Source organism: Camelus dromedarius, chromosome 9 (genome assembly GCF_036321535.1).
Source record: "Camelus dromedarius isolate mCamDro1 chromosome 9, mCamDro1.pat, whole genome shotgun sequence".
Classification (NCBI taxonomy): Eukaryota; Metazoa; Chordata; class Mammalia; order Artiodactyla; family Camelidae; genus Camelus; species Camelus dromedarius.
In genome coordinates this window covers 44502564-44522829 of record NC_087444.1, presented here as the reverse complement: position 1 = coordinate 44522829, position 20266 = coordinate 44502564, and the positions used below count along the sequence as shown (strand labels likewise).

The 20266-nt window shown below is 50.0% G+C and overlaps 1 protein-coding gene across 13 annotated transcripts in view; it reads left to right on the top strand.

The window, feature by feature from the left end:
* The window catches only part of NLRC5 (NLR family CARD domain containing 5), an 80733-nt gene extending 62214 nt beyond the window's left edge, over nt 1-18519 (top strand). For 10 of the 13 annotated variants that reach the window (XM_010996084.3, XM_064489151.1, XM_064489150.1 and 7 more), the window contains 19 exons: nt 1668-1751; nt 1839-1922; nt 4475-4561; nt 5073-5150; nt 5944-6027; nt 6300-6383; nt 8070-8153; nt 8798-8881; nt 11141-11224; nt 12442-12525; nt 12915-12998; nt 13307-13390; nt 13516-13593; nt 14349-14432; nt 14518-14589; nt 14872-14955; nt 16209-16292; nt 16613-16696; nt 17498-18519. In XM_010996084.3, coding sequence (XP_010994386.3) covers nt 1668-1751; nt 1839-1922; nt 4475-4561; nt 5073-5150; nt 5944-6027; nt 6300-6383; nt 8070-8153; nt 8798-8881; nt 11141-11224; nt 12442-12525; nt 12915-12998; nt 13307-13390; nt 13516-13593; nt 14349-14432; nt 14518-14589; nt 14872-14955; nt 16209-16292; nt 16613-16696; nt 17498-17609 — 1603 coding nt within the window. In that variant the 3' untranslated portion in view covers nt 17610-18519. Of the gene's footprint in view, nt 1-1667; nt 1752-1838; nt 1923-4474; nt 4562-5072; nt 5151-5943; nt 6028-6299; nt 6384-8069; nt 8154-8797; nt 8882-11140; nt 11225-11956; nt 11988-12441; nt 12526-12914; nt 12999-13306; nt 13391-13515; nt 13594-14348; nt 14433-14517; nt 14590-14871; nt 14956-16208; nt 16293-16612; nt 16697-17497 lie in introns of those variants that run through there. The other 3 variants (XM_064489152.1, XR_010382297.1, XR_010382298.1) reach the window with 3 other exon arrangements.
* Nucleotides 18520-20266: the final 1747 nt, after the last annotated feature.

Sequence of the window (20266 nt, the reverse complement as noted above, 5' to 3'; positions counted from 1 at the left end):
CCTCACTGTAAGTCTGGAGGCTTCTGAGTTAAGAGATCAGACTCTGGAGCCACCTGGGGTAAATCTCAGTTCTATCACTTACCAGCTGTGTGACCTTGGACAAGTGGCTTAACCTCTCTGCGTTTCAATTCTTCATTTGTAAAATGCAAATAATAGTAAGACCTATCCCTTAGGGTTATTGTGAGGATTAAATGAGTTAATATGTATAAAGTGCTTAGAAAGGGCCTGGCTTATTCGAGTGCTGTATCAGTTCTTGTTGTTATTACTGTTGTTGTTGTTGTTGTTGTTGTTGTTGTTATTAATATTATTATTATTATTATTATTATTATTATTATTATTCCTCTCCCGGTAGCCTTGGGCTCTGTCTCTCTCTCTCAGCCTTGGGTCAGTTTCTCTGCATGTCTTACTTCAGCTGTAATCAGGGCCTCCAAATTGGTCCACTGCCATTGACCAGGCCTCCTCCAATCACCCCACTGCACCCAGAGGGATCTTCCCAAGACACTATCCAACTGGGCCACTCCATTGCTCTAAGCCCTTCAGTGGCTCCCAGCTGCCCTCAGGATAAAGTTCAGATTCTTTAGCCTGGTCTTCTCCCTCACAGTCTGATCTGCCCATCACCTCCCACCATGTTCTTCCTCACTCCCCACCACCACACTCACAGCAGACACATCATATCTGCACACACATCACACACCACACACACATAAACACACACAACATATACAACCAACACATATATATACATGTACACACCACACACACACTCACCACACATACCACATCCACATGTACACACACCAGACATACCTCCACATACACACCACACACCACAAACCACACACACACGTACATGCACACAAATTCAGCCACAAGAGATCTTTGCTCCGTGTTCACCAGACCCACCAGACCCAGCGGCCCTGCTTCTGGGACCCAGCCTGACACTTCCCCGCCTTTTCTGAGATCAAATTCTCCCAGACCTTTAAGATCCAGCTCAAATGTCAGCCACTCCTGGACACCTCTGGTAGCCCCTGTCCTGTGAGAGTGGGCGCCCCGTGGTGCTGTGCTGGGCCCTCGTCTCAGCCCAACTGTGAGACAGTGTTTGGGGGCCTATCTGCTGGCCACACAGGGCCGGGCACTGGTTGGGGGGGTGGGCAGCGCCACAGCAAGAATCCCAGTCCCTCCTGCCCCACAGGGAGCCTGGACCATTCAGTGCTGGAGAGTAGGGAAGTGGTCACGGGGTTGGGGTCTGGAGTCAGGCTGAGTTGGGTGGAAACCCAACTCTGTCCCTACTTCTGTGTGTGTCTTTGGGTTGGTCAGTTTCTCCACCTGCAAATGACACTGTTAAAGGAGGTTAAAGGAGATACTGCATGTAAGGCAGGCGCGCCGGCTCGCTCACCCTGTGCACCCAGGGGCTGGCCCAGGCCCAGCCTTAGACTCAGGGCTCAGTCAGTGACTCACTCCTAGCACTTTCTTGGGCGGTCGTGTCTCCATAGAGATGAGAAGCTCCCAGAGCAGGAGTTGCATCTTTGGCCTTTTCTCAGGCCCTAGTCTAGGCCTTCGCATTCAGTGGGGGCTCCCCTCAGGGGTCCTGGGGGAAACTAGGGGGAAGCAGGACAGCAGCCCCAACCAGCCTTGCCCAAGCTCTGCCTCCGGCCTTCTGCCCTCAGGCTCAGCGAGTGCAGCTTTGGGCCAGAGCATGTGCCCAGACTGGCCGCCGGCCTGAGCCAGGCCCTGCAGCTGACAGAGATCACGTGAGTGATCGGGCCCAGTCAATGGGGGAAGCTGAAGGGTGGGGGCTCCCTGCCAGAGCCCTCCTGGTAACTGACCTCTGTCCCCAGGCTAACCCAGTGCTGCCTGGGCCTGGAGCAGCTGACTGTCCTCCTGAGTCTGCTGAAGTGGCCGGCAGGGCTGCTCAATCTCAGGTATCGCCTGCCTGTGAACCTGGGAGGGGGCTGTGGTGTGAATGGGGGGCAGAGGTGGGCACTGAAGTGGTCCCCCCAAGGTCATGGCCTTAACCATCTCCTGCACCCTGAACCCTGCCACCTGGATGCAGAGCCATGTACCCATTAGTTCCAGAAACCCCCTCAGGCACAGAGAAGCCACCTTCCCCAAAGTGAGGCCTATACTTGGGGACTACAGAGAAGAGGAAACTTCAAAGGACACCCAGATGAGGTCGAAAATAACACGTGACAAATATCATGTTTGAAAATTCTCTATTATTATTTTAAAACATCCAGAAAAACAGAGACGTTTACAAAAAGTAGAGAGAACTGTTTTGAAAATTCATGTCCCCATCACCTCGGTTTGACAGTTATTCATGTTTTTCCGTGTTTGTTTCATATTTTTAGTTTTTGGCTGAAGTGTCTTTAAATAAGTTATAGATCTCACACAATATCACTCTGAAATATTTCACCACAACTTTTTAAAAAATAAGGACATTTTTTAATGCCATTTGCAGCAACATGGATAGACCTAGAGATTATCATATTAAGTGAAGTAAGTCAGGCAGAGAAAGACAAATATCATATGATGTCACTTATATGTGGAATTTTAAAAGATACAAATTTTACTTACAAACCAGAAATAGACTCACAGACAAAGAAAACAAACTGTGGTTACTAAAGGGGAAAGGGGTTGGGGGGGAGATAAAATAGCAGTTTGAGATTAACAGATGCCTATTACTATATAAAAAATAGATTAACAACAAGGAACTACTGTATAGCACAGGGAACTATATTCAACTTTTTGTAATAAGATATAATGGGAAATAATCAAAAAATACATGCATGTTTATGTATAAAGGAATCACTTTGCTTATATCTGAAACTAACATTATAAATCAACTACAGTTCAATTGTAAAAAATTTAATAAATAAATAAATAAATAAGGACATTGTCTCCAAAATCACAGTTGAATTAGGACACCTACAAAAATCAGTAGCAATTTCTTAGTGTCAGATATTACCCAGTTCAATCTAAAATTTCCCACTGTCCCCAGTGGGACAGTGTGGACAGCTGGCTCTTTGGATCCAGGATCCAGTCCAGGTCCACATTTGCATGTGGTGATGACAGCTCTTAGGACTTAAATCAGTGACCTGTGGACAAAACCAATCCTCTGTGCTGTAGATGGTCCCACTTTCTGGCTCTGTCTGGTGCGTCCCTGTGATGTCATTGAGTTTGTTCCTCTAACCCCTAACTCTCCTGGAACTGGAAAGTCTCCATGAGATTCAGTGACATATTTGTGTCAAAAAAACCTTACTTCATGGCTAGTACCATGCACTTCTCAATGCAGGCCATAATGAGGCACATAAAGTCCAGCTGTTCCCCCAAATAACATTTTTAAAAATTGTGGTATAATATACCTAAGATAAAATTTACCATCTTAACCATTTTTAAGTGTAACCAGAACTCTTCGTGCAAAACTGAAACCCAGTACCCACTGAGCACCTCCGCATTTCCCCCACCCCAGCCCCTAGCAGCCACCTTTCTATTTTCTGTCTCTATGGCTCTGACTCCTCTAGGTTCCTCATGTAAGTAGAATCAAGCAGTATTTGTCTTTTTGTAATTGGCTTATTTCACTTAGCATAATGTCCTCAGGGTTCATCCCTCTTGTACTGCATTACAAAATGTCCTTCCTATTTAAGCCGAAGAATACTCCACGATAGGAATATACCACATTTTCTTTAGTCATCCATCCATCAGTTGACACTTGGGTCGCTTCCACCTTTTGACTCTTGTGATTAATGCTGGTATGAACATAGATGTACAAATATCTCTTTGTATCTCTGTTTTCAATTCCCTTGGGTCTATACCCAGAATTGCTGGATCACCCCAAATAACACTTTAAGATAAAATTTGTCTTACTCTAAAATTTATAGAAAACCCAGAAGAGCCTAAGAAGAAAATCATACTTTGGGAGAAAAAATTCAACCTAACTTTAAAAGGAGGAAATTTTAAACAACTCTCTTTATCCCTGCTTCTAAATGAATGCATGCACATCGTTAGAAAGTTTAGAAAGTATTGAGAAGTAAAGAAGAAATAAAATAAAAACCATTCGTGAGAATTCTACCATTGAAACAATCACCATAATATTTAATGTATTTACCTCATAGCTCTGTCTCCTTTCTCCCTGTATATTTTTCTTTATATATATATATTTTTCTTTTTTAATACAAAATTGGGATCATGTTTTATATACAACTTTATTTCCTTACCTTTGCAACGTGACATTATATAGAGCTTTTCTTAAACCTAAAAATATAGTTTAAAAAATAACGTTTTCTGTTTGGATTGTTGCAATAACTGTTGGAACAAGGATGATGTTAATTTTTTTGTTACATTCTTATGCCTAGGTTTAAATTTTATAGTTTTAAAATAAGCAAAAACCAAAAAAGCTTCTAGGCCCTCCTTGACACTCTTCTCCCAGCCCCTACTAACCCTGGAGGACCTTCTTCTGTGTCCACTTCTGTGATAGGGTGAAGGAGCCGTGGGTGGGCCGAGCTGGGGTCCCCACCCTGCTGGAAGTCTGTGCCCAGGCCGCAGGCAACATCACTGAAATAAGGTGAGTCCAGGGAGGAGGCCCCTCGGAATTCTTCATCTTTTCATGACCATTGGGACCATCCCTTATCTAGACATTGGTCTCTTGTCCTGTAGGGTAATAGCTGCGTTACTAGTGAGTTCACTGGGTCCCCAGGATGGCAGGAGCCCCTGAGGCATGTGTGAGGGGCAAAACCTACTTGTTAGGACTTGTGCAGTAGGCAGGCTGCAGTGCCAGAGAGAGGACAACAGCCCCAGATTCAAGACAAAGTGCTGTTAGACCCCAGACAGACACTGCTGGGAGTCCATGCTGGTTGTCTGGAAGTGGCTCCTGGATGACAGTAACACACACCAGGGCTCTGTGACCAGAGGTGACAGAATCACATGGACTAGATAAGAACAAAGGCTTTGGTGTCCCTGTTGTCTAGATCCCCACTGGGTCTGGGAGCTCAGTGGGCTGGGCAGCCCCAGTCCCAGCTCAGCCTGCACAGGAAAGCTGCCGTGGACCTCATACTGGCTACCCCTTCCCTCCTCAGCATCTCCGAGACCCAGCAGCAGCTCTGTATCCAGCTGGAATTTCCCCAACAGGAGAACCCAGAAGCTATGGCCCTCAGGTGGGACCCTGTACCTGGGGACTCAAGGAAGCGGGTGGTGATGGGGTAGGGGAGTGTGGGAATGGAGGCATTGGGCCTTCTGACCAGTATTTCTCATGCCCCTGCTGAGAGTCCTTTATGTCCAAAGTCTACATGGCCTATGAAATCTGGCCTAATCTGCCTCTTCACAGTGTCCGTTCCCACCCCAAACCCCAGTCTCAGCTCCAGTTATCCCTACCAACTTTCAGCTACTGGAACATCTTGCTCCCTTTGACCTGAGGGCCTTTGCACAGGCTGTTTCCTCCCCAGAATATTCTCTTCTCCCTTTCCTTCTTCATCCTTCTACAGCTAGCTAACTTGACCTTGCCCTTCAGGTCTTAGCTTAAATGCCACCACCTCAGGGAGGCCCTTCTAAACCTCAGAATTTGTCAGGCGCTCTCATTATCCACTCTTATAGATCCCTGGATTCACAGCACCTTTAATCCATACAGCACATTTTTGGAAATTAAAATGTCACCCCTTTGGGGTGAATGCAGCCCTACATGTATACATTGTGAGGAATAGACCATACCTGAATCTCAGCCCCAACTCACCGCTTTGGCTGGGTCCTCTTGTGCAGTGAACAAACAACCTGCACAGCCATACCAGGTGCCCCATCTAGACCTCTCCTTCATGATTGAATAGTAAATTCTGGGACTTTATTTGATCAGCGTGTATTTACCCCTACAAAAAGATAAGCTTTTTGCAGGCAGGGACTGAGTCCCCAATACTGACTCAGTTGTTCAGAAACTGCAGCCTCCCTCTCTACCTCCAGGTTGGCTCAGTGCGACCTTGGGACCCACCACAGCCTTCTGGTCAGACAGCTGATGAAGACATGCGCCAAGCTGCAGCAGCTCAGGTCGGCACCCTGAAACACTGTCTGGGGCCCTGAGTTCTCTGTGTAATCCTAGTGCCCGCTCCAGGCTGTAGGTGAGGGGCTGGCCAGTCCAGGATGGGGAGAATCCCACTTGGCCAGTAGGGGAGAGCCCTAGGGTGACATAGGGGAGCCTTGCCTCCTGGGAGCTCTTGGGTGGGCCTTTCCCCTCTCTTGGCCTCCTATCTCTATGTGATAGATGATCCCTGAGGTGTGTCCAGCCTGAAACCCTCTGTAATATGCTTGGGCCCTTTCAGCTTGTCCCAGGTGAACCTCTGTGACGCCAGCTCTCTGCTGCTGCAAAGCCTCCTGCTGGCCCTCTCCGAGCTGAAGATCTTCCGGTAGGCAGACAGGACTCCCACTTGGGTCTCCCCGCAGCTCTGCCCACACCCACCCCTCCTATTCTCTCCAGCCCTGGCCTCAGGAGAACTCTGTCCCCATCTTCTGGGCTGGGACCACATGTGGCCCTGGAGATGATGTTGGGGTGCATAGTCATCAACATGGCCACGTGAAGAGAAAGGGGTTCCCTTTTCAATGCTCTTTCTTTTACTTTATTATTTGGAAATAATTGCAAACTAATGTAAAAATTGCAGGAAGACTGAGAAGAACTTCCATATACCATTTCCCAAATTCATCCTTTGTCAATATTTTTTCACATTTGCTCTTTTCTTCCCTCCCTCCCTATCCCCTTCCTTTTCACCCCTCCCTTCTCTTCTCCCTGCCCCTTTCTTTTCTGAACCATTTGAAAGTAAGTTGCATAATCATGCCCTTTCACCCCTTAATACTTCAGTGAATTTCTTAAGAACAAGAACATTCTCTTCCCTAATCCAGTAAAAGAGTAAAATTAAGGAAATTTAACATTGATACCCTATTATTACATAAACTATAGTTTATATTCCAATTTTGCCAATTTTCCCAATCATGTTTATTGTGTGTGTGTGTGTTTTTTTTTTTTTTTTTTTGAGTCCTGGATTCCATCCAGGATCACTGACTGCATTTAATTGCCATCTCTCTTTAGCCTCCTTCGTTTTGGAATCAGTCCTCAGCCCTCTTTACCTTTCAGGATATTGTCATGACATTTACATGCCAGCTAGTTTACAGAATGTCTTTCAGCTTGAGTTTATCTGCTCTTTCCTCGTGCTTAGATTTAGGTTCTGCATTTTAGGCAGGAATATCACAGAGGTGCTACTGTGTTCTTCTCAGTGCATCACATCGGGAGGCCCATGATGCCTATTTGTCCCCTAACTATTGATGTGAACTGTGATCAGCTGGTTAAGGTGGTGCCTGCCAGTTTTCTTCACTTGCAAAGCTACTATTTTTCCCTTTGGAATTAACCAGTTATTTTGTAGGGAGATACTTAGGAAGATGTAAACATCTTGTTCTTCCTCAACCTTTCACTCATGAATTTTAGCGTCCATTGATAATTCTTGCCTGAATCATATATCAGTATGATGGTTACAAAATGGAGATTTTCTAATGTTCAGTCCTCATTTAATCCAACTGATTGCATCAAGGAGGTCTCCATTGGGTACTGATATATCTTTAACACATCCCCATACTTAGATTTTTTGCTGTTGAAGATGCAGAGCTCATGGTAAATGACAATAACTAGCTAGACTTTACAGTGATACCTGATTATGGCAGACACTGTGGAGCTGCTACCTGAATGATTGTGGTTTGGGGAAATATTCAGCTAGTCCATGTTCCTGTCTCCAAGCTATATCTTTTTTTTTAAAAAGATGTTTATTTTATTTACTTATTTTTATTTTATTATTATTTTTTAATGGAGGTACTGGGGATTGAACTGAAGACCCGTACATGCTAAGAATGTGCTCTACCACTGAGCTATACCCAGCCCCACTCCAGGCTATATCTTGACTTACTGATTCCATGATGGGAGAGATTTATGAAGGGAGGGAGGGTCCCCTCCTGCTGTTCCCCAGGAACCACCCCCACGCCACCTCCTTGCCCTCTGTCACCAGCATTCAGAGCTCCTACCTGACCTGCTCCCCTTTGACCCCCACCAGGCTGACCTCTAGCTGTGTGAGCGCCAAGGGGCTGGCCCACCTGACATCTGGTCTGAGCCATTGTCAGCACCTGGAGGAGCTAGAGTGAGTCCCAGGGTAGAAGGATCTGGGAAGGGATGGCCCAGCTGAGGACCAGGGATGAAGAGGACAGTTGGGCCTTTGGTAAAGTGGGTGGTGGGACTTCAGCCTATTGCTTTTCTTCCTGATGAAGCCTGGCAACTCGGCGTGGCTTGGGGCAGGCTGAGCGCTGAGTTCTTGGTCCTGAATTTGCCCCTCTCTCAGAGTGACCTTGGGTGAATAACTGTGCCTCTCTATACTTGACCAGCCTCATCTGTAGAATGGGGCTCGTCATCCTTCTTTACCTAGAGTAGCTATGGGTGTTGGGTACAAGAAAGCTATGGGGTAGAGGAGAGCATTGCATTCATGTGTGCGCATGGGTGAGTGTGTGTATGTTTCCCTTGTCCCTGGCTTCCTCTGTTGAAACCCAGGGCACTTTTTCTCAGTTGGATCAGCTGTGACTGCCATGCTCCCTTCTGCAGGGACCCCAGAGCTGACCCTTGGGGCCAGGAATGCCCCCGTGGAGCCTGGTCAGAGGGGTGGTCTAAGATCTGCAGACCCAGAGCCGGCCTCCTTAGGGGACTGAGAAGGGGGCGGAGCTGGTGAGACAGCTCCGCTCCAAGGGCGGGGCAGGCTCGTCTCATCCTCATCTTATGCTTGGCCCCCTCCAGCTTGTCTAACAATCAATTTGACGAGGACGGCACCAAGGTGCTGATGGGGGCCCTTGAGGACAAGTGCTGGCTGAAGAGGCTTGAGTAAGTAGTGGTGGTGAATGGAGGTTGGGGGCAGAGATGGGGAGTTGGGAGCATCCTAGGAATCTTGTTCTTTTTGCATCTCTTGTGAACACAAACTATCAATCCCCTAGATGGACCCAGGTGAGCGGAATGCCCTCCCTTTTCCTTTCTTACCTGGTTCTGAGTGCTATCAAAATGCTTGATCATGGGAAACAGAATACTTGCCCAAACTGACCCAAGCCAGAAATGTATTGGATCATGTCACAGAAAGTGACAAGGCAACCGACTTCAGGCAAGGCTGGATCCAGGTTCTGTACTTGTCCCTCCACTCCTCACTCCCGCCCCATTTCACTCTCCCATTTGACATCATTCTCAGGGAGGCTGTCCTTGCAGCTGCAGGCTCACCATCTACCATCTAACTGGAAAAAGGAGCACCTTTCTCCCTGTGCCTACCACACAAGGCCCAAGATTGAGTCTCACTGGACCAGCTAGGGTCACACGCCCACCCCTAAACCATTCACTGTGGCTCTGAGCACACAGTAATCTGATTGGCCAGATCTGGGTCACGTGCCCACCCAATTATCTGGACTGAGTCAGAGGTGGTATTTCAGGGGGCTATTAACACAAGAAAGGGAAAAAAAACCCACAGATGACCACTGCCATTTGCCTACAATCATTCCCTTAGTAACCGGCACTACTCTTCCCTGTAATTTGGAGTCATCAAATTCTTGGAAACACCAGGAACAGCCTCAGTCTGAAGGATAGGTCCCTGTCCTGCGCAGACGTGACAGTGTCAGGAAAGAACACTTGGCAGGGCATATTCTGCTTTTTGTTGTTGTCGGGGAGGATAATTAGGTTTATTTATTTACTCATTTATTTTGATGGAGGTACTGGGGATTGAACCCAGGACCTCATGCATGCTAAGCATGCACTCTACCACTGAGCTGTGCCCTCCCCAGCATCTTCTGCTTTTGATCTCAAAGTTTTTCTGATGACCAAAAATACACACTAATTATAAAAAGTTCCATTATCATAGAAATATGTAACAAAGAACACGAAATCCCCTGGCAATGACATCTCCTGGGAAAGCTTCTGTAAATGAGCCATTTGTGAATTTTTCTCCAGATTTTTTTTTTTTGATGCATGTTTTAAATACATTTTCAAAGCAGCCCTTTCACTTTTTGCCCCATAGCAACAAAATTCTCCCACTTTGTCCCGCTTTGCTTGTCCTGGGGAGGCAAGGGGTGATTAGGGAGACCTTTTCCAACGTGGGCATAACGATACCTTTCTGTCTGAATGAAGGGGTTGGAGCCTCACTCCCCAGAGGCCTCTTCTGGTTCCAGATCTGTCATTTCTGAGTGTCTCCTCCCTGACAAATAGCTCCCCTAGAATCCAGACAACTTATTCCGCCTGTCCCTCTGTGTTGAAATGGTTGGGGCATGGGAGCCGGTTAGGAGCCACACCCTCTGGGTTCAGCCCTTGGTGGGGTGACCAACTGTCCTAGTTTGCCCTGGAGCGGAAAGTCCTGCATCCTGGAAAACCCCTTGGTTCTAGGCAAACCAGGACAGCTGTCACCTCTCGGCTCCACCTCTTAATGTGTGAATTTAGGCAAGTTACCTAACCTTTCTGTGCTTTTTAATTCATCTTAACTTGGGATAATAGCTGGACCTACCTCCTAGGTGGTCGTGAAGATTAAATGAGATAACGCATATGAAGCACTTAGAACAGGACCTGGCACAGAGTTCACACTCTATAAGTATTGACTGTTGTTGTTATTATTATTATCATTACCTTTTCCTGCCCAGGCTGGGGGCCTTAAGGAGCATGGTCCATGGGTAACACATGGTTGGGGCCCAGGAATGGGAATCCTACAGCCTTGGGTTCTGCTCCTGATGCTGCCTGTTTCTGCGTGTGCCCTCTGAGCCTCAGTGTTCCTCATCTCTAAAATGGGGATGATATCATCTCTCAGTGGCCCTTAGTATGTGTTCCATATGTGGTTGCTCTAATTACTGATCAGTTGCCTGGGTCCAATGTGATTCAGAGCATAGAACTGCTACCTGGATGATCTTAGTAATTTGTGCAGAGAAACAGCATTTGGATTTCCCAGGGTAGTTTTGTTTTGTACAATTTTTTTTTTTTACAATGTGTGGATGTAAGTGGCTGTCTTGGAGATCGTTGGGCATTGCTGGGCACTGGGGCCTCAAGCCTCCGAACTCTAGATCTGTGTCTGGGACCCAAGCCCAGCGATGCCAAGTCCTCCTGTGGCATCCTTTCCTCTAGCCTCGGCCACCTCCCACTGGGCGACTCCACCCTGGCTGTGCTCACTCAACGACTAAGCCACATGGCCTTCCTGCAGAGCCTCCGGTGAGTGGCCAAGTGACCCCCTGGGCTTGAGTGGGAGGATGTACTTCCCCAAGGGAAGCACTGGAGGGCACCTCCCTGAGAACCCTCGTGGCTCCTGTCCTTGGGACAGTCCTGTACCCTCCCAGGTCTATGCCCCAGGTCTTGCCTTTTACTGCCCCCAGCCTCCTCCTGGCTACTGAAGGGGCTGGGCCCAAGTCCAAGAACAGCCCTTAATGTGCACAAATTCATCGTCTGTTCTTATGCACATTTCTGACTTGCAGATCTGGCTTGCCTGGATTCTGCATTTCAAGCTCCCAGATGGTGCCCATTCTGGGGACCTCAGAACACACTCTGAGTCATGAGGGTCTAGACTCAGAGCTGATGACCTTGGTATTCTGCCTTTGTGCCCTTGGCCACTTTGATAAACAAACAGTGCATGTTCTTTTCACGGGATTTTTCAAAATATGAAATATTGTGACTCAAAACAAACCCAAGCCATGACACAAAGCATTGTTTTGTTTTTATCCAAGTCTCTGCCCCCACTCTGGTGGAGTAGAGTGCATAGGAAGTGAGTGCAGAGAGTTTGGAGGACCAGGTCATTTCACCCCAAATTAATATACCTAAAGGCAGTTTCCTAAAAATTAATTTGAGAAACGAAAACAGAACAAACAACCCTCAGACAAACACTCAATGTGAAGCCAGGACAGCGTACATCAACTGTTCTGTTTCTTTTGGTTTTTCCCCCACTCACAGAGGCAGGGCATGGTCCAGTGCAGAAAAGACAGTAAGTAAACTGGGTTTAAGGAAAAGCCCACCATTCGCATATTTTAGAACAAGATATGCCCTGAAGAAACGAATTGCCTGAGTTGTGAGACCCATGAGAAACTGGCATTCAGCCGGGCTGACCTGGAGGTGCCTGACACAGAGGCTGAGGCAAAGCCTGGCCAAACCAAAAATACGTGGCCACTGCTCCAGGCCAGTAGCCATGGGCTTTCACTTCCGTCTTGTCTGTGAGTCCCTGGGAGTCTTTGGCCCGTCACAGCTCCTCCCTGGGGCTTAGTTTTCTCATGTGGACATTAGGTAGTCTCCTCATCTCGCCCGCCCCCCTCCCCTGAAAGTTTTGTGACTGGCATAGGAGTTCTTGGATGTGTAAAGGCTTTGCAAACTGTAGAGTTCTGAGCACAGCACCAGCAAAGGCCTTTACTCCTAACTAAGGCTCCTTGACCCTACTTCTCCAGGCTGAGCCAGAGCAGCATCAGCGACATCGGCTGCTGCCACCTTTTCAAGGCCCTCAGAGCTACCACCAGGTTGGAGGAGCTGGGGTGAGTTGCCTGGCCCTCCCCAAGACCCAAGACAACTTTGGCAGGGGAAGATGACAAAAGCAAGGGGCTCCCTGAGGACACTCTTTACTTCTTAATCTCATCACTTTCCCCCTCTTCTACACTGCACAACCCCAGAACCAGAACCTGGGGACCCAAAGATAGGATGTGAGAGTGTTGATTGCAGCAAGAGGGATTTAGGTCAGACACCAGGGAGAACACCCTGCACAGAAGACAAGAGTTTGGCGTCCTCAGCCAGCAGAGGGTGAGGGGACTTGATCGGTGTGGGGAGGCCTTTCTCTAGACTTCACCCTCCCCTTCTGGGATGAGGACACAGACAAGAGTTGGACGGTAGCTGACGGTTCCACTTCTCCTGCTGTTCTCTCCCCAAGCTTGAGCCACAACCAGATTGGAGACGCCGGTGCCCAGCAGTTAGCTGCCCTCCTGCCGGGGCTGCCTGAGCTCAGGAAGATAGAGTAAGTGGCCAGCCCTCCTGACAGGGGCCCTCAGTGGACCGGCCATGCCATGGTCCGGGGAGAGGCCAGCTTCTGGCTCAGGCTGGCTTTCCTCCCCTCACCTCAGTGTCCAGGCAGTGGGACTGGTGACCTCCTGGCACTGCTGATTTGGTGACTTGGAGCCAGCTCAGCCCCTGCCCCTCTTGGGGTCTCTCTGCCCCATCAGGCTGGGATGGTATGTGGCAGGGGTGCTGTCTCTTTGGGCCCAGCAGATGTGGTGGGGTGTGGGGAGCAGGGAGTCGAAGGATCTGATGTCTGCCCCTCCTCAGCCTCTCAGCAAATGGCATCGGCCTGGCAGGGGGAGCGCGGTTGGTGGAGTCTCTCGCCCTTTGCAGGCACCTGGAGGATCTGATGTGAGTGTCTGCCTGGGTGGCCGCCCTCTGCCCTCTGTGTTCACCTGACCCAGTGGTCATAGGGCAGGGCAGAGGTCTGGAGTGGGCCAGCCTAGTGCTCAACCTTATCCCCTCTCCTCTTCCAGGCTTGGCTGCAATGACCTGGGAGATCCCACAGCCCTGGGGCTGGCCCAGGGGCTGCCCCGGCACCTGAGGGTCCTGCAGTGAGTGGCCCCTCTGCCTGTGGTGTGTGCAGGGTTAGCGGGAAGGGGTTCCCCCAGCAGCACTAGGGGGTCAAAGCCCCCATCAGCTGGGTTGCCCTGTTCTAGGGGAAATGACATGCAGTGGGGCCGGCTGCCCCCCTCCCGCCTGGTCCTCTCCAGCCTTTGGAGTCTGGGGCAAGGAGCTCACAAGACCCAGCCTAGTCCTGGCTCTGCCATCAGCCCCTGTGTGCCCTTGGCCAAGCCCATGTCCCTTCTGAGTCTGTTTCCTCATCTTTAAAAGCAGTACAACAATCCCAGCTCAGCATACCCTGTTAGCCAGTCTCAAAGGGTAAATGAGGAAGCATTGGCAAAGGGCTATGCTATGCAGGAGAAAGTGCCATGCAGCATGACCTCAGCACTTCACAGTTTATGTCCATGGTCTCACTGGAGCCTCACAGGATCCCCATGGGGCCGGAATTTCTATTTGCTCCATTTTCTAGGCAAGGGAACTAAAGCCAAAAGAGATGTGGAAATCTTACCCTACCAATACATGAAAGAGCCAGGCCTTGAATTTGGGATCTCAGACCCCAAAGCCAAGGCCCTAGAGACCCACCCAGGTCCTGGGTAGGTGGGAAGAGGGGTTGGGTTGGCAGTTACCCAGAGACTATCTAAAGTCTGGCCGTGCAGCCTGAGACCATGCTGAGGGTGGGAGGATCCAGCCCCTCAATCCCTATACCTGGTCCCCAGGCTCTCCTCTCCCCCTTCCCTTTCCCCAGCCTGCGGTCCAGCCATCTGGGCCCAGAGGGGGTGCTCAGCTTGGGCCAGGCCCTGGATGGATGCTCACACGTGGAAGAGATCAGGTGAGTAGGGGCCATGGAGCCTGGGCAGGGGAACAGGCCGGGGGGCCTGGGGATTCCTCTCACAGGTGTCTCCCCTGCCCTGCAGCTTGGCAGAGAACAACTTGGCCGGAGGGGTCCCACATTTCTGTCAAGGGCTCCCACTGCTCCGGAAGATAGAGTACGTAGCCTCCTCTGTCTACCTGGGGAGCTGGGGGGCGGTGGGGGCAGCCCTTCCTTCTCTAGCTGAGCCTGACACCTGAGAAGGCTTTTGAAGTGACAGAAGCCTCAGGTATAGGGGAAGGTTGGGACCAAAAAAAGGGCACATTCCTAAGACTCCCATCCTGCCCCAGACCCTGGCCACTCTGCTCCTCCTGCTCTGATTGCAGGGTGGGAAGAGGGGGACGGGCAGGAGGTGCCCCTGACTCAGACACTTCCATCCCTTCCCCTTCTCTGTTTCCAGCCTGGTGTCGTGTGAGATTGACAACCAGACTGCCAAGCCTCTCGCCACCAGCTTCATGCTCTGCCCGGCCCTGGAAGAAATCCTGTGAGTGCGTGGGAGAGCCCTGAGCTGGGAAAAGCAGGCCTCAGGGGAGGCCTGGTCCCTTCCTCCCTGAGGGTCTTCCTATCTGTATATGGGGAAGGTCATTCTTGGTCAAACCTCCTCTCAAGGCAGTTTTAACACTTGTTCTGCCAGTATTGTTGGTCCAAGCCGTTCAGACTCTCCTGTCTCCCTGCCATTGGAGTGGCGGGAGGCGGGGTGGACCAGATGGTCTCTAAAGGCTCTTTGCCCCTAACCTTCTCTTTGGGAGGCGTCTGGATAGACCACCTGGTCTGGTTTATGGAGCCTATGATTTACGAACCACCTGCTGGTAGTGAAGAGTGGCTAAAACCAGCAGCCTCCCACGTCCTGCTGGCCTACTGGCCATGCCCACCTCCCTCTTGGGCAGCGCAGACACTGAGACCTTGGGGCTTGGCAGCGCTGCCTCAGGGATAAACTAGACTGCCAGGACCAGCCTGGAGCCCTGACTGAGGCGGAAGAGAAGGCTACTTCATAAGGTACAGGACACTAGTGATTACAAGATTTTAGGTTTGCATCCTAAAGATTTTAATTCTTCTCATTACTTTACACCAAAGAGGGAGTCTCAGATCAGTGCTAACTCACCTGAACACCTAACACTGGTGAGTGTCCCTTTGTAGCCAACAGCGGGACGACCAGCACCTTGGGAAGGACACAGGTTTCAGCTAGAAGATAATATCGTTGTTTGCACTGTATTTATCCTTGTAACTACCTTCTATTTAGGGTCCTCAACACAGGTTTCCCATTGATAGTAGTGATAAATGTTTTCCTAAGATTAGTTTCTCAAAGTGAAAAAAAAAAAAAAAAGGAAGGGAGGGAGGGAGGGCTGATTTAAAGAAACACATGAAACAAATAATAATACAGGCGGTGCATGGATGTGGCAAAGCCACGGTGGAGGCGCGCACCTGGTGGAAGTTCGGATCATGGCCGTGTTTCCGCAGCCCATGTGTTCTAAACTCTCAGGACAGCCAGCTCCTAAGCTGTCTGGGTTCTTGAGGGATGGCCAGAAGGGAATGGGGTTGAGGGGTAGGAAGGAGCCACCTGTGCCTTGAAAAGTCTTCAGGGAGAGCACTTGAGCACCCCATCAGGCACCTCTCTTGTACCTGCATGGCACCCCCACCCCCACAACCCGATGGCCCCCAGTTCTCCTCACCTGCCGCCTTGTACCCCCATCGACCTCATTGCTTTCTGCCACTGACCTTGGGGCCCCTACCCTGCAGGCTGTCCTGGAATCTGCTTGGGGACGAGGCAGCTGCTGAGCTGGCCCGGGTCCTGCCACGGATGGACCGGCTGAAGAGAGTGGAGTAAGAGGGGCACATCCTGGGAAGCTAGAAGGGGTGGAGAGGGCTGAAGGGGGACCTGTGTCCTGGGAAAAGCCAAGAGGCTACTAGGTCAGGCCTCTGCCTCCCAGGAAGCCCTCCTGGACTTGCACACTCCAGTCCACCCCAAGCCCCTGGGTCCCGGCCTTTAACCTTTCTGCTACACTGTTTGTTGAGTTCTCTAAGCAGATGTGTGGGAAGCCTATGTCCCCTGGCCGGGGGAAGGGACATAGGGAAGCCCCCTCCACCATCTCTCCCCATCTCATGCCAGTTTCTTTCTTGTTCCTCTGCTGCCCATCGGGAAGCCTGGAGAAGAATCGGATCACAACTCGCGGAGCCTGGCTCCTGGCTGAAGGGCTGGCGCAGGGGTCTGGCATCCAAGTCATTCGGTAACAGGGCCTGCAGGGACTGGGTTGGTGGGGGCAGGGGCCACTTCAACATCTCTAATGTAAGGGGATTTCCTGTAGAAAGAGGCAGGACCTGGGTTGGGGATTATTAAAGGAGTCTTGGACCACTCCACCAGGAATTTGGCAGCAAGCAGACCTGGATCAAATCCCATGTCTGCCAGTTGCCAGTTGTGTAACTTTGCTTCAGTAACTCAACCTCTCTGAACCTCAGTTTCCTGAACTGTAAAATGGAGATAGTGACAGTGTCTACCTCAGAGAGGTGCTCTGCAGAATAAATGATTATATAAAGCACTGATCACAATGCTTAGCACATAGTAAGCACTTAAAATGGTAGCTATAACCAGAGCCACTACATACAATTGCGTGGGTTGCGCACTGCACCAGGGCAGTGCATCTAAAGCACGTCATTCACATAGTAGACATGTTAGATTTCTAGTAGTAGTGAAGTGTCTTGCTCTATAAATCTCAATACGTTAGGACAATTTCAGACATATAAGTCAAGTGTCTTAAGGGGAGTTTTTTTCCTTATTTGCACAGTGTGTCATATGAGCATGGCCCTGGCTGGGATCACTAGCTCCTGGGGAAGAAGATTGAGTGGAAGAAGTTGGGGTGGGTGTGGGGGATACCCTCTCCCTAAGGTAGTCATGCTTGCCAGGTAACTCTGGGAACAGCTCTTTCCCTTTGGGGCCTCAGTTTCCTCATCTGTAGGTAGGACTGACGGCAGAGACGAGAGGGTAAGTGAACAGCTCCCAATGCTAAGGGTCAATCTCTGTGTCCCTGCAGCCTCTGGAATAACCCTATCCCCGCCAACATGGCCGAGCGTCTGCAGAGCCAGGAGCCCAGGCTGGACTTTGCTTTCTTCGACAACCAGCCACAGGTCCCTTGGAATACCTGATGGCCTTCTCATGACCTTTTGAATACAGCCAAGTGATGACAACTTCCACCCACAAGGATAGAGTGCTCAGGAGAAGAGGCACATTTGTCCTGCTATAGTCTTCATGGAGGACTTTTGGGGACAAAGAGCTTTGTATTTCCAGTAGACGACCCTACATCACATGTGACATGCATGGCCAGCTGGGGACATGTAGCACTATGAGGATGTCTTGGTGTGATGCATGACACAGGTCACACGCAGCAGTTCCATGTGACATTGCACAAAACTTGCAGTGTGGCCTGTGGGTTAGGGCACAGGTCCTAGCACTACATGTAATTGTTCCATATATGATACATGACACATGTCCATGACATATGTCCCATGGCTAGCCAGATGCCTTCAGGCTGGTCTAAGATCTAATTTATTACTTTTTTAAGTCATGTATATATTTATAAATTTCATTTCCAGAGCAGCTAAGCAAGAAAATGTCTTCCTCCCAGAACTGGGATGGGGAGATTGTACAAGCACTGACCAGCCCAGTGGCCCAAGGGTCAGGGCCCTGGGCCAAGTTGAGGATTTAGCCACAAGGCTTCCAGCCTCAAGTCTCAGTTTTTCCATCTGTGGACTGGATCACACCCCCTCCCTTCAATGCTAGCTTCCAAGGACTTTGGGCCCAGGTTCAAGTAGAGCCAGCCTGACCTTGAGAAGGGACAGCCCCAGTCTGTCCTGTGTAACAGATGAAGCAGGTCTAAGGGTGCAGGGGTGGGGACTTCCAAGATAGCTAGGCAAGGCCACTGGATCCAGCCACTACCTCAGCAGAACCTGAGTGAGCTCCCAGGAGCTGCTTGTGTTACACAGTGTTCTCTTACTTCCAAGAGGGCCCAAGGATGGCCCTGTACAAATACAACCAATAAATGAAGATGATCTTCCAGTCTCTCACCTGAGTCTGATGTGTCCCACCACCTCACCAAGGTCAGAAGTGATTCACCCCCGCCCCCGGGGACTGGAGAGCAGGGCAGACCACAGAGAGAGATGCGGAGAGGAGCACTGGCCTGGGAGTCAGGAGCCATGAGGTCAAGCCCAGACTCTGTCTCCGTATATATCATGTGATCATAGGCAAGTCACCTCCTCTCCAGAACCCACTTGCGCCGTGAGGGTATTATAGAAGCTGTAGTGTTAGAAACAGTCTTTGTTTGACTCGAATTATATTTACAGTTCTTTCTGATTTAATTGTCAATATTTAAAATTGGGACTTTATACTCCAAAGTTCAGGTTTTCAGCTTCTCTTAGGTGCTGGTCCAGCATTCCTACTCAAGAATAACGTGCTGGGGATGTATGACTATGCCCTTTAGATGTGCAAAGAGGCACACATCCCTCAGTCCCCACTACTTCCCAGTGTGACCCCCCTCCCTTGTGCTGCTTGCCTGGTCCTTGGTTTCCACAAGCAGGTGATGCATTAGGGACACAGCTTTGAAAGTCAGATGGGCATGGAATGGAATGTGACTTGACCCCTTGCTGCCTGTCTTTGAGGCCAGGTACTGTTTCTGTATGTTCCTGTAGTAACACCCCATGGCCCCCAGGACTTTTGGAGGAGTCAGGGAAGCAAGATATGCTAAGTCCCCAGTATGAAGAAATAGGTACTGGCTACAGGCTTGTTGCCGTCCCCATTTAGGGTTGAATGTCATATCAAGTAGACAGGTGCTTGAAATGGCAGGAAAACAGCACCCCCTCTCCGTCACCTGCCTGTGGGTTGAACAAATTGCTATCCAGGGAGCCTTCCTCCAGAGCTGCACCCCACTGTGGAAAATGGAGCAGGGAAGGTGCAGTTACTGCTGAGCACCACTGGGGGGCAGGCTGGCCCACTGGCGAGTCCTGAGACAACTTCCTTCACCACTGTACTCAGAAAGAAGTTAGGAGGGGATGCTAGAGGCTGTTCCCACTTGGCTTGGGAAGCAAAGATGTCCTGGCCTGCTTGTGGCTCACTTGGATGTCTTGGCCCTGACCTTTGCCGACCTCTGTGTTGTCCTCAGCCCCCCACTAAGCATGAGGAGAAAGTCCTCCGGCCCAGTGCCAAGCACTCACACCCCACACAGGGACATTCTTATCAGGCCAGCATCAGGGCACACCTGGCTTCAAGTAGGGCCATCAGCCTAGTCATGGGGGAGGGGATGAGCAGGCAGAGGATCCAAGTTTCCCTGGAAAGCTTGAGCCCCAAATTCTGTCCTCCCTCCAGGGAAATGATGCCAAGGGCATCACGATGCACCTCCATGCCGGGGGTAGGGGAGGGGTGCTGGTTTGTACTGCCTCCTCCCCTTGCCTAAGACTGGAGTAGGAATCCCTCAAGGCCTGAGGAGCCCCTGACTGGGGAGGTCACAGCTGAGGAAGGAACAGAGCACCAACTAGAAGCCCCAGGCCAGGTGAACTGCATGCCAGGCAGAGTCCAGAGCTCGGAGGTACTCTTCACTTGCTGCTATTTGTTTTGCTTTTCCCTTCTTTCCCCTTCAGCTCTGCCCAAGTTCTAAACTCCAAACATTGTGCTGCAGCTGCCCTGAAATAAACCACAGCATGGTCAGCACGGGGCCCACGTCAGGTGTAGTCACTTTGCTCATTTTATTAAGATGAGCCACCCGCTTGTTTGGAGTCCAGGACCATTTTTCCCTCCCACACGGCTGAGGTCC